This window comes from Trematomus bernacchii, unplaced genomic scaffold (assembly GCF_902827165.1).
Source record: "Trematomus bernacchii unplaced genomic scaffold, fTreBer1.1, whole genome shotgun sequence".
Taxonomy (NCBI): Eukaryota; Metazoa; Chordata; class Actinopteri; order Perciformes; family Nototheniidae; genus Trematomus; species Trematomus bernacchii.
This window is the reverse complement of record NW_022987616.1, coordinates 4,463,706-4,477,525: the sequence shown is the minus strand read 5'-3', so window position 1 is coordinate 4,477,525 and position 13,820 is coordinate 4,463,706. Positions and strand designations below refer to the sequence as shown.

The window sequence follows — 13,820 nt, the reverse complement described above, 5'->3', positions numbered from 1 at the left end:
GCATAAAAAGACTGTAAAACAGAAATATCAAAGAAAATAAAAATACTCTTTCTTGGTGAACTACTTAATTGAACCAAATTGCTATAAAAACATTTATAACACCTTACGTTCAGGATGGGATCTGAGGCGTGGAGCTTCATTCCCCGACAGGAAACCTTGTCGTCAGCTTCCTTCTGCAGATCCTCAACGGTCTCAACCAGCACCTGGTTCTGCTCTACGAGGTCATTCACATAAGACCACAGGAAATTCACTTTCTTCTGCAAGAATAACAGCACAGAGGGATCAAACGTTGGTTCATCTGCTGGGTTTAAACATGCTGACAGTAGTTTTTATTGAGTCATACCCCTGACAAGCTAAAACTCCTGTTTAAAGAGCATAAAACTTAATTTGGACATCAACAATTATTACAGCATGGGTAACTGTCAGAAACAAAAGCCCACTGTTCTCCCTAAGACTCACTTTAATATACTTTTATTTTGTTTTAGCTTTCAGTGCATTCTTCTAGGTCAGTCTTTTATATCAGTAAAAACATAAATACGCATAGAAAATAAAAGGGAATGCTTCTTAAATTCAGAATGATTTTGCCTTAGAGGAGCCCCCGTACATCTGTGTTCATAAACGTCTGTCCCCTAAAGCCAAAGAAGTCAACAAGCATCTTTGTACCGTCCCCTGACGCGTTATATAACACTGATGTTTAGCTTCAGGGAGAGTAACACACCTTAGTTTGTCTTTAGATAAGTTTGCCTTAAGACATTCTATTTTTCTATTTCTTAAAGTTACCAGTGCTGAGGTTGCTGGTGCTGGAAAAAAACAGTTTATACAAAAACAGTATATACTGAGAAACATACTCTTCTGTTCTATGTTATTTGTAGTTTAGCTGGTAGTGTTTGCCTTTAAGTTAACACTTTGTTTAAAAAAATGTTAGGCCAATTTAGTCTTTTCAGTTGTATTTAGTCAAAGTTTAGTGAGCATAGCCTGGGTTAAGTTCTGTTTGGCTTAACCTTTTCTGTGGGCTAAAAATATTGTTACAAACGTTATACATGTCTTTCTTAAGACTCCTTAAGCCTGCCAGCTTCGACCCTTATAGCGTAAGAAAAAATACTTTGTATGAATTGTTTAATTTGCAGGTTGTTCGAATATACTAGGAAACATCATAAACCTACAATGGGTTCATGGATGAATGGGCTTTGTGTTTTCAATGGACAAGCTTTGTGATGAATTGTCCATATCAACCTTTAGGACTTGGAAGCTCCTGGGTTCTAAACATGTAACCTTGTTAAGACTGGGGCCGGCTGACCGAAACCCATCTCCCAAACCTTGTTACACTTCCTTTGATGCACAGCCCAGCTCACACAGGCTACATTCTGTCGCTAAATGATGTCACATGACAATCCTGATGATTAGAAACCTCTCTTTTTTAAATATGAGTGTGGATCTGTGTTCCTGATCTCTGCCGCTCAGATGGAAACATAATGCAATTTGCCACCTGTTACAAGTGCTGCGGCTTTATGAAAGCACCCCTGCGCTTCCTCCTGTCATTTGTCTGACGGGACAGAGGTCATCTTCTGATGGCCAAGTCACGGTGGACAGGATGTGCTTTGATTTGTATTGGATGGATGATAACCTAATGACAATAGATGTAGGCAGAAAATACACTTCCTGTAGATACTTTGAGTCGGAATGGGGTCCTCAATTATTTGAAATGTATGCTGTTGACTTAAACAAATTAAATCTGGGGTCCAAAACCCTGGAAAGTTACCTTAGGACACAGCTGAGGTTGCCTTGTAAATAATTTGACTTAACTGTCACTTCAAGACAGAATATCACTATGGGGTCAATATTTGTTCATTTCTTATGAGACATTTAAAATATAGTGTCTTCATCTAGATGGAAACAGACACGTACAATAACTAGTTGTCGATAAGGATACCTTGTTTTGATGTCGTACAGTAAGCATATCAGTCATCACGAGAAACTTAAATGATAATAATGGCAGTGGTGGGATTCGAACCCACGCCTCCTGAGAGACTGGAGCCTAAATCCAGCGCCTTAGACCGCTCGGCCACACTACCAATGAAACATAAATTACACGCTCTATCTGTGACGTATTTACTCACCTGCTGCCGTTCCTCTTTGTTTAAACAAGTGGTGTCCAGCTCGAGACATGTCAATCTCTGCACGTGGAGTCCCTTGAACTCGTTTACAAGCTGTTTAATGTTGTTTGAGTCGTGGATATAAACTTCCAGCTTCTCTTCTGGGGGAGGTGGCAGGTTCCAATTATCACTTTCATGTCCCAAAAGCTTTACGTTTTCGCCTGACTCCGGTGAAGTTGTCTTTTTGCTCATGGTAGTGAACGTTTTCAGCGTGGCTCAAATACAGTACACGCACTTTTTAAGCTAACTAGCTAACACTCTTAATGACTGCTTGCCACGCTTGCTTCAAACTTTTCACATATTTATAGTTTACATTTTCTGACAACTGTGACGCCAACTGAAACAAGTATGTGCCTTGCATAACGAGTGCATGTAAGACATTATATGTGTGGTTTTATGTTAATTACCGTGGCTTCACCAACAACTTGGTCGCTATCTGCCGTTACTACAACGGAGGACTTTAACAGACGTATTTCCCACTCACACTGACACTCCCTCCCACAGTTTGCCGCTGCCGTACCGCTGCGCGATCTGATTGGCTGATTTTTACCCTTTGGCTTCATAGTCGTGACGTTTCTCCACACTATTGGTGGTTTCCCTTTAAGGGGCGGGTTTTACATCCACAACCCGGAAATACACATTGTTTTCGTGTAATCAGTGAGGACTGAGTTGAGTTCGCCAAAAAGAAATGGGTAAATACAGATCTGTTGTTTTGCTTAGCGATCATTAAAGTCTGGATGATATTCCTGAATACCGTGTTAGTTCTACGGAAAGCTCAAATGCAGAACATCTGCTTTTATAAACGATGTAAAGACTCGTCGTTTAATATTATCCCCTGCGTGTTGCTTTCTGCTGTCAGTGTTGTATGTTTGACGCGTTATGAGTATCATTTGCCTGCATGTTTTCATTAAAAATCAAATCGATTGTCAATGTCTGTCAATGTGTATAGTGCATACGTTTCAAACGAGGAAATGATAATTAGTATTCATCGCGAGCCACATCCAGGTTTATTTACACAACTGCAACTTTAGATGGTAACCTTGTGAGTGTGTTTCCCTTCAAGAGTATGTTCTACTGCTCTGCACATAATTCCATTATTCCTCTAAATAATCAGTGCTAGAGATCCAAACCTTCCACATTAAGATTCAAGGCAAAGTTGATCTTATTGATTTTCAAGAGACTGCTCTTCATTTCTCTCATCCCAATCATCACTCCTCTACCCTTATCTGTCTCTTGGCTATATCTCTCCTTTCCACTGGCTTTGACTGCACTGCTCTTGCACTCTCTGCCAAAACCTAATCCCTACTGTGATTATCACATAATGCTTTTGCCTTATTATCAAAATGGAGCAGATTTGGGTTTTGTTGTTGTTAAAGACTGATGGGCATGGGCTTAAAAAATTAAGAGACAATGTCCTGATGAGGGGGAATGTGGAGCTGCTGATTGCATGAGGTTGGAGTATAGACGTGTGTCTCTGGGGCTAAACACTTAGTGTAATGAGTGTGTTTTTAAGAGAGTCACTGAAGTTAAATTAGGCTGTGATCTCACTCTGGGGTCATAAGGTCATTTTATGGGCTACAGTTTCCAGATGAAGTCAAGTGATAAAGGCAAGGGGGTTATCTGTGCGCTTGACGGATTAGCTTTATAGTTTTAGTACAAATTATATTGCACATACATTGTTACAAACATTTTTTCTGACCAACAGTGCACACAGTTGTATTTCTGCTAATTCATACAGATGTTACAGATGTTCTCTGAACCTCCCGCGTGCTCAATTAATCCTGCTAAATTATATACATCATATTCAGTTTCTGTTAGTATCACAGTATGTTTTTATCATAGTTGTGTACATTGCCAGAAGGCACATCTTTAAAGTGAAATAAACGTAACAGTATAACATATTGGCATGTCATTTCGGGGTAACATTTTCAACGGCAGCAATCCAATTCCTAAAAGTGATTGAAACATACATATACATGAGGGATTCCTTAAAGTAGCATCTCCACAGTGTGTTATGACTGCATGGTGTGGTGCCTCTATTAGCATTTTGAGCCTGCAGTGGCTTTCCCATTCTCATTGATTTAACAGGACGGTAAATGTAGAATTTTCTACTCTCACTCGCTTTTTAATTGTTGCACAGATTAAAAAACAGAAAAATGCGTTCATGCATAAAGCACAAGCTAAGAGATGTGCTGATCAAATATTCCTCAGTACCACACATTTTATTTGCATGAGGTGAGGCCACAGTGCTCTCTCAGTAAGAAAGACACAACTTCAGTTCTCTCATTTATTAGCTGTTCCCCTTTTTCTACCACGTTCATTGTGCCTCTCTGCCCTCTAAATGTTTCATTACTTTTTAAGTTGTTTTTCGCAAACCCCTGTACTTATTACTCATACAGCCCTAGCATACTCAACCTTCCTACTCATGAAATCAATTAATTCTCTTAAATAATTTACCTCTGGAGCAAACCAGATTAAGCAGAGAACATTTTTTTTCCTACGTCAGACGTGCTATTCTAACTGATGTGTATTTTTTTTTGCATGCAGGCATTAACTTGGCCCTCACCCCGTGGCTCGGAGTAGTCTTGGGTGATTACAAAAAGGGGAGAGCCTTGATAAAGCATTAGTGTGTAACGCACACACATACACACAGCCTGAAGACCCCTCTGTGCATTTGCACACATTCATTTTTCATGAAACAGACTCATAACAATTAGTCTGGTTACCGCCTGGGTAATCTTAGCGTCCCTGTAATGCCTGTGGTCTGCAGTATGACATCACTCTCTTAAAAGTTCTTAATCTGACATTCTCATCCGTTTTCATAGTGAGGACATTAGAAGGCCGTGGCTAATAGGCCTGCTCTCGTTCCTGGCGAAAGAAGGGCAATAAAGTGAGGGCGCGGGAGCGAGGGGGAAAAAATGACACAGGGTGCTCAGAGAAATAGGTTTTATTCACTAGAGCTTTTACACAAATTAATTTACATGAGCGAGAGAAGAAAATGTAAAGTTGTAATTCAGCATGCTTTGCCAATGCATAGCCTATTTCTCGCTACAAGCATCATAGAAGGCCAAGAGAACGTTTATGCATTATTTCAGCAAATATATTATGCTAACAACCATTGCTAAGTGCTCAGGAATTTGAGCCCTGCCCCACGCCAGAAGCTAAATTGAGACTTTTGGACGCATAGTTTCCGAAAGGCATGTACTGATAGCCTCGTTAGCAGCTTCAGAGCCCTTGTCCCCTGCAGTAAAATACCCTAGAGATACGCCACCTTCCCAGCATCCCTCAGTCTTTAGTCCCCTGCCCTAAACAGCCTCATCCCCTCCCTAGACACCAAAGCCAAGGTCAAGAAGAAAGTGCATCCTTCCTCTTTCTATAGGCTATTCCCTGGATGCACCTCAGCGTGGCTGTGCTTTAGGAAGGTTCCCTCCTCCTTTATTGTGACCGTCAGTCTCAAGGTCAGCTCAGGGGGAGAGGTCTGTGCTTATCTGTTTTCCCCTCTCTCATTTTGTCTCCTTAGCTATCATTTCCCCCAGTTCCCCTTCAATGTATCAGTGGACAGTAGCTTAGAGGTTTCCTGAAGCATATTTTTTTGTCTTTATCTATCCATCTTTTTGTTAGCTGTCATTACTGCTCGCTGTCTAATTTCCAGAGCACTCGGTGCAGCTTCCGTCTGATGCTCCGTACGCTTTTGTTTCCTCTCCTTCCTTCCTCACACTGGTCCCTTTCGCCTTGAGGCGGTGTTGCTGTGTGTTCCCTGTTAGATTGGATATTGTTGTTGTTGTTGGCTGTAAGTTACGGCAGTCAGCCTTGAGTCAGTGTACTATCTTTGTCGGAACAAGATGCACGGGCTAAGGGAACAAGGGGAGACAAAACCCTCTTATCTGACCTGAATCAAAAATACCTTTTAATATTCCCAGGAAGATGTTTTTCTTAAAGTGTTTTATACAGCTTTGACAGAAAAGCTAGTTCCAATAATGAAGACCCTAGATGTTTTGTCCATTTTTGTGAACTCCTTTCAAAAAGAGGGCATTTTGTCTCTGGTTGGCTGACCCACGCGAAAAGTATCAATTCTATGTATCACTTCAGGTGTGTGTCTGAGTGAATTCATCAGAGAAAGAGTCAGTCCGCTTGTATCTGTGTGTACATTTTGCGTGCAAATGTCTGTCCTCTATCGCACACCGTGCTCTGTAAACACTGGCATTGACTTTGACTTTTGACTATTACATAAGGAACATGGATTTCCAGCTGTCCACGGTAAAAGTGCTGTAAATTCAAATGCTTAATTTTTATAGGCAGCCCGGCATTGACTGAAGTGTCTGCTTGTTATATATTTGGCAAGTGCTGCAAGTCTGAAGGGAAGCTGTCAATAGCAATCCCAGCTATTGATATGGCAGTGGGCAGGAGATGTTACTTGGCCCCCGACTCCGGCATCCCTCTGATCCCTCTACATCATAATTACATTAATATTGACAGACCCTTGACAATAGTCACATTACTATTGATAGGTGGCTGTCAATACCGTGTTTCCCCAAATAAAACATATTCATTCATAACTTGTAAACTGCTCGATAAAAGGCTTTCAAAAGGATATTGGACCCGGCCGGGTTTGCTCTCCAGAGAGGGCTGCTGCTGTGACGGGGATTTCCACCACCTGCCTGTGTGTGTGTGGGTGTGTTTGTGTGTGTGTGTGTGTGTGTGTGTGTGTGTAACCGTGGACTGATAGATTAATTTGGCTATGTATTAGAGCTCTGCATAGATCAAGGCTACCCATGACATACAAACACAGTCACACACACACACACACCGGCACATAATCTGCACATTTTCTCCCATCAAGGAAAAACTTTCAGATTAAACTAAACAAATAGAGTGTGTTTATTGAGCATCCACATTCAGACTACCTCCACTTTTTTTTTTTAAACCCAAACTCCACTTCCGTCACAGGCGAGGTTCTAGTCACTAAACATGGCAGCATTTCAAATGCAGCTCAATGAATTTGTCACACCTGCTTACTTCAGCGTGAATTCACTATTTTTTCATTCATTTGCTAATTCTAACTTAGTTGGACGGTGTATCCTGGCTCTATTGAAACATCATGAATACACAGATGGTCCTGCGCGCCACAATAAACCCGAGCATTGCCACCGTATATAAGAATGTTTTTTTTTACCTCCTCAAGAAACGTCTAAAGTGACCATCATCTCCCTCTCTTTCTGTCAAAACTGCCATATTTACCCGGCTGAAATCTCTTTTAAAGCCTCGTGACAAATCCTGTTCAGTGAGACACAAAAGCCACTGTCAGAAAAGGCCTCTCGGTCTCCCTCTCTCTCTCTCTGGGCCTTTTGCTCTGTCTCTCCCTGCGTTAGTTAGTCTCCCACTTCTTAAGCGTTTCATTTGAGGAAAGGGCAGATAAAACTGGGGGAACTGTGAGCACTTTTCTAAACGTATGCAGCGCAAAATAGCCCAGACGTCACAATGGTGGGATCCCATATGGAGTCGACTAGGGGGAGGAAAATTGTTCCACATTTGGCAGATGTTTACGGTGTACCAGAGACTGTGCCGTTAGCCTAATCCCTAGTGATGTGATTTGTACACACACCCCTATCTCCAGAGGGAGCAGGCACCAAGAGCCCCTGGGCTTCGCCTCCTGCGTGTGTGTTTCTATGTGTGTGTGCGTGCTTGGGATTGTGTGTTTATACACTGGAGAGAGCCGTCTAAGACCCCCTGCTCTTCTGCATTGCACAGCTCAAAGGTTGCATTAAGGACGGGTTTTACATGTGAAAAGTGATTTCCGTTCCTATGTATAAAGAAAAAATAACCCTCCTAACAGGATGGGCCTCACCTCCGGGGCCCCATTCCTCCAACAACCCAGTTGTCCTTTTAATAGTTTTGCCTCTGTATATATTTTGCTCATGACCCTGACTTTAATATATCCAGTAATACAGTATTAAAGTATTTAAATATGTTAAGTCATGAGACATTTATGTACTTGAACTTATTTGCAGTTTTAGGGGAATTTCAAGGTTGTAGTTTTTTTATATATTTGTTATAAGTTTTGTTGTCATTGGGGATAGCTTTTGTACTCCTTTGTTACATCTGTTGCCTGAAAAACATAATTAACATTTATATTTTTTCCCGCAGGTTTGGAAAGCGAGGACGACCAAAAAAGGACAGCTAAAAGCTCTAGTCCAGGAAGTGATGTCGACCCGCAGACCCCAGTGCTGCGCATCAGCCAGCTGGATGCCCTTGAACTAGACACAGCCTTAGAGCAGCTGGTATGGACCCAGTTCTCCCAGTGCTTCCACTACTGCCGGCCGGGCCTGCTCACCCCACTGGAGCCAGAACTGAGGGCTCTGCTCCAATTGCTCCTGTGGAGGTTCACACTTTATTCTAACAGTGCCACTGTGGGCCAGTCTCTACTGAGCCTGCGGTACCACAACACCCTCTCTACGTCTCCCCGTTACAGACCTCTGTCTCGCAGGCAGAAGTTGGGCCTGGCGCTGCTCACTGCGGGTCCACGCTGGCTGCAGGAACGCTCCTACAGCCTGCTTCAGAGTCTGAGTTCAGCAGCGTCTGCAGTAGACAGTGGCTTACTCCAAAAGGGTCTCCGCAACAGCTTGACCCTTGTTTCTAGCATCACACAGATCGCAAGTCTCATCAACTTCCTCGTGTTCCTAAGGAAAGGTCGCCATCCTGTCCTGGCTGAAAGGATTGTGGGAGCTCAGGCAGCCTTCAGCAAGCCCAACGTGGTCCGGGACGTAACGTACCAGTACATGAACCGCGAGCTGCTGTGGCACGGCTTCGCAGAGTTCCTAATCTTCCTGTTACCTCTGATCAATACGAGGAAACTGAAAGCAAAGGTGTTCTCGATGGTTTCAGGGGGAGACAGCACAGAAAGGAAGGGAAGCACGGAAGAGCAAGGGGTGTGGAAAGAGTGCGGATTGTGTGGAGAGTGGCCGACCATGCCCCATACGGTGGGCTGCCGACATGTCTTCTGCTACTACTGCATCAAAACACACAGTATTGCAGACCCCGACCTCACCTGCCCCAAATGTGGTGCAGAAGCAGGGCAGCCTGAGCCGTTGAAGATGGAGGTGGAGATGGTTGCCATGTGAATAAGCAGTCATGACTGATTTTGTAATTATTTGGATTTGTAATAATTAAAATGCTGATTGAAAGAAAATTACTTATGACTAACTGTACGATAATGTTGATATCTTAAAGTGCCACATTTTTATGAAAATGCATTGAATAATTATAATATGAGAATGTCTAGTAAAGTATATTAAAACATGAAAAAAGAGGTCCTTGGGAAAATCACGAGGTGTACATGAATGAGTTTATGACTGGAATTCAGTCTTTATGATGTCAGTGTCTTTCCTGAACACACATAGACCTGCTATGTTTAATGTATGTGTGCATATATTGACAATCCTCTGGCCCTAACGTTTCTCCAGCTGGACTTGGGACAGAACTATTTGTCTTTGGTGCACTGGACAGACTGCAGAGAACCACACAGAGCATATATTTGATGAGGGAACGTGTTGATTTATGCTCCAAATTGGCTGTGTGTTAGCACGTGTGTGTGTGTGTGTATTTGTTGAAATGGGAATATTTGTTCTGATGAAAAATGCAGAAAGTCAGCTGAATAAATAATGGGAGGAATTTCTGATGCCTCTCATCATGGCCAAATTAGCATTTGTTGTGTATTTTGTGCCTAAATTGTATTTCAACATCATTAAAATTGATAGAGTGCTACCTCTTGGGTGTTTGTTTAGTTAAGTGGAGGGGAGAGAGATGAGGGAAAGTTATAACAATCAGCACACTTCTCTCTAGACAGGCCCGGTCGTTCTAACTCCCATTATCCGTTTTCACAGCACCCCAACATGCTCAAGATCAAGGGGGCAGCCGGGGGCTTGGATTGACTCACTCACACACACACACACACACACACACACACACACACACACACACACACACACACACACACACACACACACACACACACACACACACACACACACACACACACACACACACACACACACACACACACACACACACACACACACACACACACACACACACACACACACTTGACAGCCAGCCTCTCTTTTCCCTTGGCCTTTCTCTCTTTTGCTGCCTTTCCATCTCTCTCCCTCTGTAATCTCCAGGGCCCTCGCCCCTATAAGACTGTAGTAAACTGTACCAAAACCCTGGCAGTCGTCTCCTTCCTCGCAGGCGAATTACTCTCTAATCCCTGTAATGAGTCCAAAGATGCTTATTTATGCTGGAGTTAACCTCCACCAGTGAGCCCAGCCCCGGGCCAAACGCACCCCAGCTGAGTGAAGCCTTTCCTGGGCTGACAAGAGAGGAGCCGGGTGGGGTAGGGGGCTACCTCCCACCTCCTCTTCCCTCCCCCTTCCTCCCCTCTCCCGCTCTGATCACTAGGGCTTAATTGCTGATTGCCGAGACGATCAATCGGAACTGCAGGCGTGATAGAAAGCCTATTGCGCAGAGCTGGTCTCAGATCTGCCGGCTCAGACAGACGTACACACATTTGCACTCAGATGAGGTTAATGTTTCTGTTGAGTGGAGAGGAGAGGATAGCATTAAATATTGGTCCTCATGAGGTGCATGAATGCCTTGAAGAATATTGGGAAGGTGTACTGCCAGAGCTGATGTTGAAATATTTATGAAACTGACCGATGTGATCTTTATTTCTCCCAGAACTTCAGCAGGTTTTTAGAGCAAATGTGCTATATTATATGTCCTTGGTGGAAATGCAAGGCCAAAATTAATGAATCGTACGGTTTAGAGCGCATAGAAGTATTGAAAAAGCCCCTTGTTTGATTAAAAGAAAATGTACACCTTAAGGGGGGGGGGTTACAATCCTAGATGATGATTGGTTTGACATTATGTAAAGAACATCGTATGGATACTCGGAGGTCCTGTCACATCAAGGACATTCTGACTAATGAATCTTACAGCAATGCATACAGAGCCAGAGACGGGGAAGACTATTTGTCAATATTTTATGCCCTGCATTACATTAATGTACGGCGAGTCCCAGAAAGCGAGATTAAGGAGATGTTTGAGATTAAGGATGCATATATGATCGACGTAATGCCACTGGGAAATGTCCTTGTCTTAACATTCAGGCAGATTTACAATCCAAACCTTTTTGCAGATATTAGTCCAACTGAAGTCCCCAATCCCCAGGAAAGGGAAAAGATAAAGAAGAAACAGTGCATTAAAGTCTATTAATTGAGTAGGGCCATGGATTGAATTAGTTGGAACTTGGAACAGGGCTCTGGACTTAAGGAAGGTAGCTAGGGCTCCGTTAAGCCTATCTGTCTTTGGATCTTTTCTAATTCACAGGCTCCGTGTGGAGAAGAAAAAGAGGAAGAAGCCCTGATTCCCAGCGGCTATGCAAAGCAATCTGCCCATTCACACGCAGCCATTTAGGGAGCAAATTGGCCCTGTGCCCCCTCTGACGAAAGTTTTAAGAGAAAGGGAATTAGGGCGTTGAATCCCTAACTAGATCTCCTTCTTTGATGAGCCTCTTTATCCGTCTGTCCCTCATCTCCATTTCTTTGATGTGAGGCGTTGATTTTCCTGATTAAATAGTTTTAAAGTAAAAAGCTCTTCTCTTGGCTCGGTAATACCAGGTACTTTACTATACCTATTGTAGGTTAGTTTGTGTGCATGCTTGCCGAATGGTCCATCTGTGGTATTCTTTAATTGGAACAGAGCCCCTGGCCCCGCAGATAATAATAAGGATAGTACAATAGCTTTGATTCGTACATGCATATTTTTCTCTGAGAAAGAATGTTATCATTTAAGCTTATGCCTAGCTTTTACCTCTTCATTTGAAATGATTTGAAGGACTATGAAAGCCCTATGCATCACTAATGAAATTAAAGAGTAAAAACACCTATGCTTCAACAAAATTCTATTTCTGATCCTTCTGCTCACGGTGAAAGCTTTCACCTACTTTTCAACAGGTAAGGGAATTCAACCCCTCTTGTAATGGGGAGATTTTTCTAACAACTGACATCCCTTTCAAAGAGCAAATGACATTATTTTCATGCCAAGAAAAGATGAAACAAAACATTTATTTGTTGACACCTCAGAGGATTTTTGACACCTGTATGTGTTTTTCTTGTGGCATGTCCAATATGTCAATAGGTTCTGCAAGCATCTCTCATATTTCATCTATTCAATAAAAGACATGCCAAACATAAAACGCCAAAATTCCTCCAAGGTAGTGAAATCCTAGGTGTGCTCGAGTTCAGGGCTGCAGCCGCTCCAGGTACCTGTTATGAGAGCTCTCAACACCTGCCGGGCATTGGATACCACCGGGCCCAATTATCTAAGTCTGCCTCCTCTTCTTAACCACCTCTTCAGTCTAACAGGTCAGGGGGACAATCAATCACTCCTAAAATAAGGAAGTAATTTCCTGAGCTTTTATCGTGGTGTTGAGGTTTTGTCTGGTTGCATTTCACACCTTCAGAGAAGATGGAGCAGCGCTGGTTTGGGAATATACAGAAGTTGGCCTTTTGTTCTTTGTTCTCAAGACCCAGGATAATTTGGGATCTATATAGGTTCTATATGTTCACCTCAATATGTGCAGTTAGAAAGAACAAATACAAAGATCAAGGAATAAGTCCTGCATCTTATGATACACGTCAATAAAGGTTATGTTGCTAAAAAAGTTGAGATGTAGGCTGTATCCTCCTCCACATCAGAAACAAAGGTATCCTGTAAGCATGCAAACAGACAGAGATGTGGAGGGGAGACTCATATAAACTTAGTATTATATATCCTGCTTTACTGCATCTATATATTTTCTCATGTATCCTAAATTATAAAAACATATATATCTGGTGGAAGACTTAATCAACCACTGTAATTAGAAATTATATTGGTAGCAATAATACATTACATTTATATAGCGCTTTTCCTGGTGCTCAAAGCGCTTAACAATACAGTGTTTGAAACGTACTTGCGAGTCACGTTCATCAACATCATAGCCTACACGAATCGTGGCTGGTAAGAGGTCATATGGTCAAATATGCACCAGAACATTGTAAAATGATTGTCCATTATGTCAACTTTTCTGCATCATACAGAGGGCAAAATGATCGTAGAAAATGTATTGTTATCATACAACTGGCAACGCTGTTCTAAAACAACCGAACAAGTGAGGTTATTTAAAACAAATATCTCACATCAAATAAAAATAAGACCAAACACAAACCAGCGGAGCGTTTACATTTCACATCCTCTTACACTAACACAGGGCTAAAGAGATGGAAGCAAACTTTACCCGACCTGTCCTCTGATTGGAGGAGCTTAGGACAGGAGCAAAGCGAGGGGATTGGACAAACGACCAGAGGGCATCATGGGGGATTATACACAGGTGTGTTGTGGTGTGCCTGGGGTTAGATCTGCCAAAGCCTAGCCTGTGTGTGTGTGTGTGTGTGTGTGTGCATCCTCTCGTCTGTATGTGTGTTTAGCCATCTCAGTCCTCTCCCTACTGATGTCTAGAACAGACTAAATGAGCAATAATCTGCACACATCCCTCCAGATGTCCCAGTGAATTTCCTGTGGCTTAAGGCGCCAGCTGAGCTCTTTGAAAGTTTTGATAACTTCTGCAAA

The 13,820-nt window shown here is 42.5% G+C and overlaps 2 protein-coding genes and 1 non-coding gene across 8 annotated transcripts in view; 1 reads left to right on the top strand and 2 right to left on the bottom strand.

The window, feature by feature from the left end:
* LOC117483896 (trichohyalin-like) overlaps nt 1–2,610 on the bottom strand; it is a 95,900-nt gene extending 93,290 nt beyond the window's left edge. For all 6 annotated transcript variants that reach the window (XM_034132225.1, XM_034132224.1, XM_034132226.1 and 3 more), the window contains exons 1-2: nt 2,118–2,610; nt 108–257 (exon numbers count right to left, since the gene is read on the bottom strand). In XM_034132225.1, coding sequence (XP_033988116.1) covers nt 108–257; nt 2,118–2,345 — 378 coding nt within the window. In that variant the 5' untranslated portion in view covers nt 2,346–2,610. The remainder of the gene's footprint in view (nt 1–107; nt 258–2,117) is intronic.
* On the bottom strand, nt 1,991–2,072 carry trnal-uag. Its single transcript has one exon. It is a non-coding gene; the product is annotated as a tRNA-Leu (tRNA).
* A 175-nt stretch (nt 2,611–2,785) lies between the features above and the next one.
* Nucleotides 2,786–9,851, top strand: pex2 (peroxisomal biogenesis factor 2). Its single transcript, XM_034132246.1, has 2 exons — nt 2,786–2,845; nt 8,298–9,851. The coding sequence occupies exons 1-2, from the start codon at nt 2,842–2,844 to the stop codon at nt 9,269–9,271; spliced, it is 978 nt and encodes a 325-aa protein (XP_033988137.1). The 5' UTR covers nt 2,786–2,841; the 3' UTR covers nt 9,272–9,851.
* Nucleotides 9,852–13,820: the final 3,969 nt, after the last annotated feature.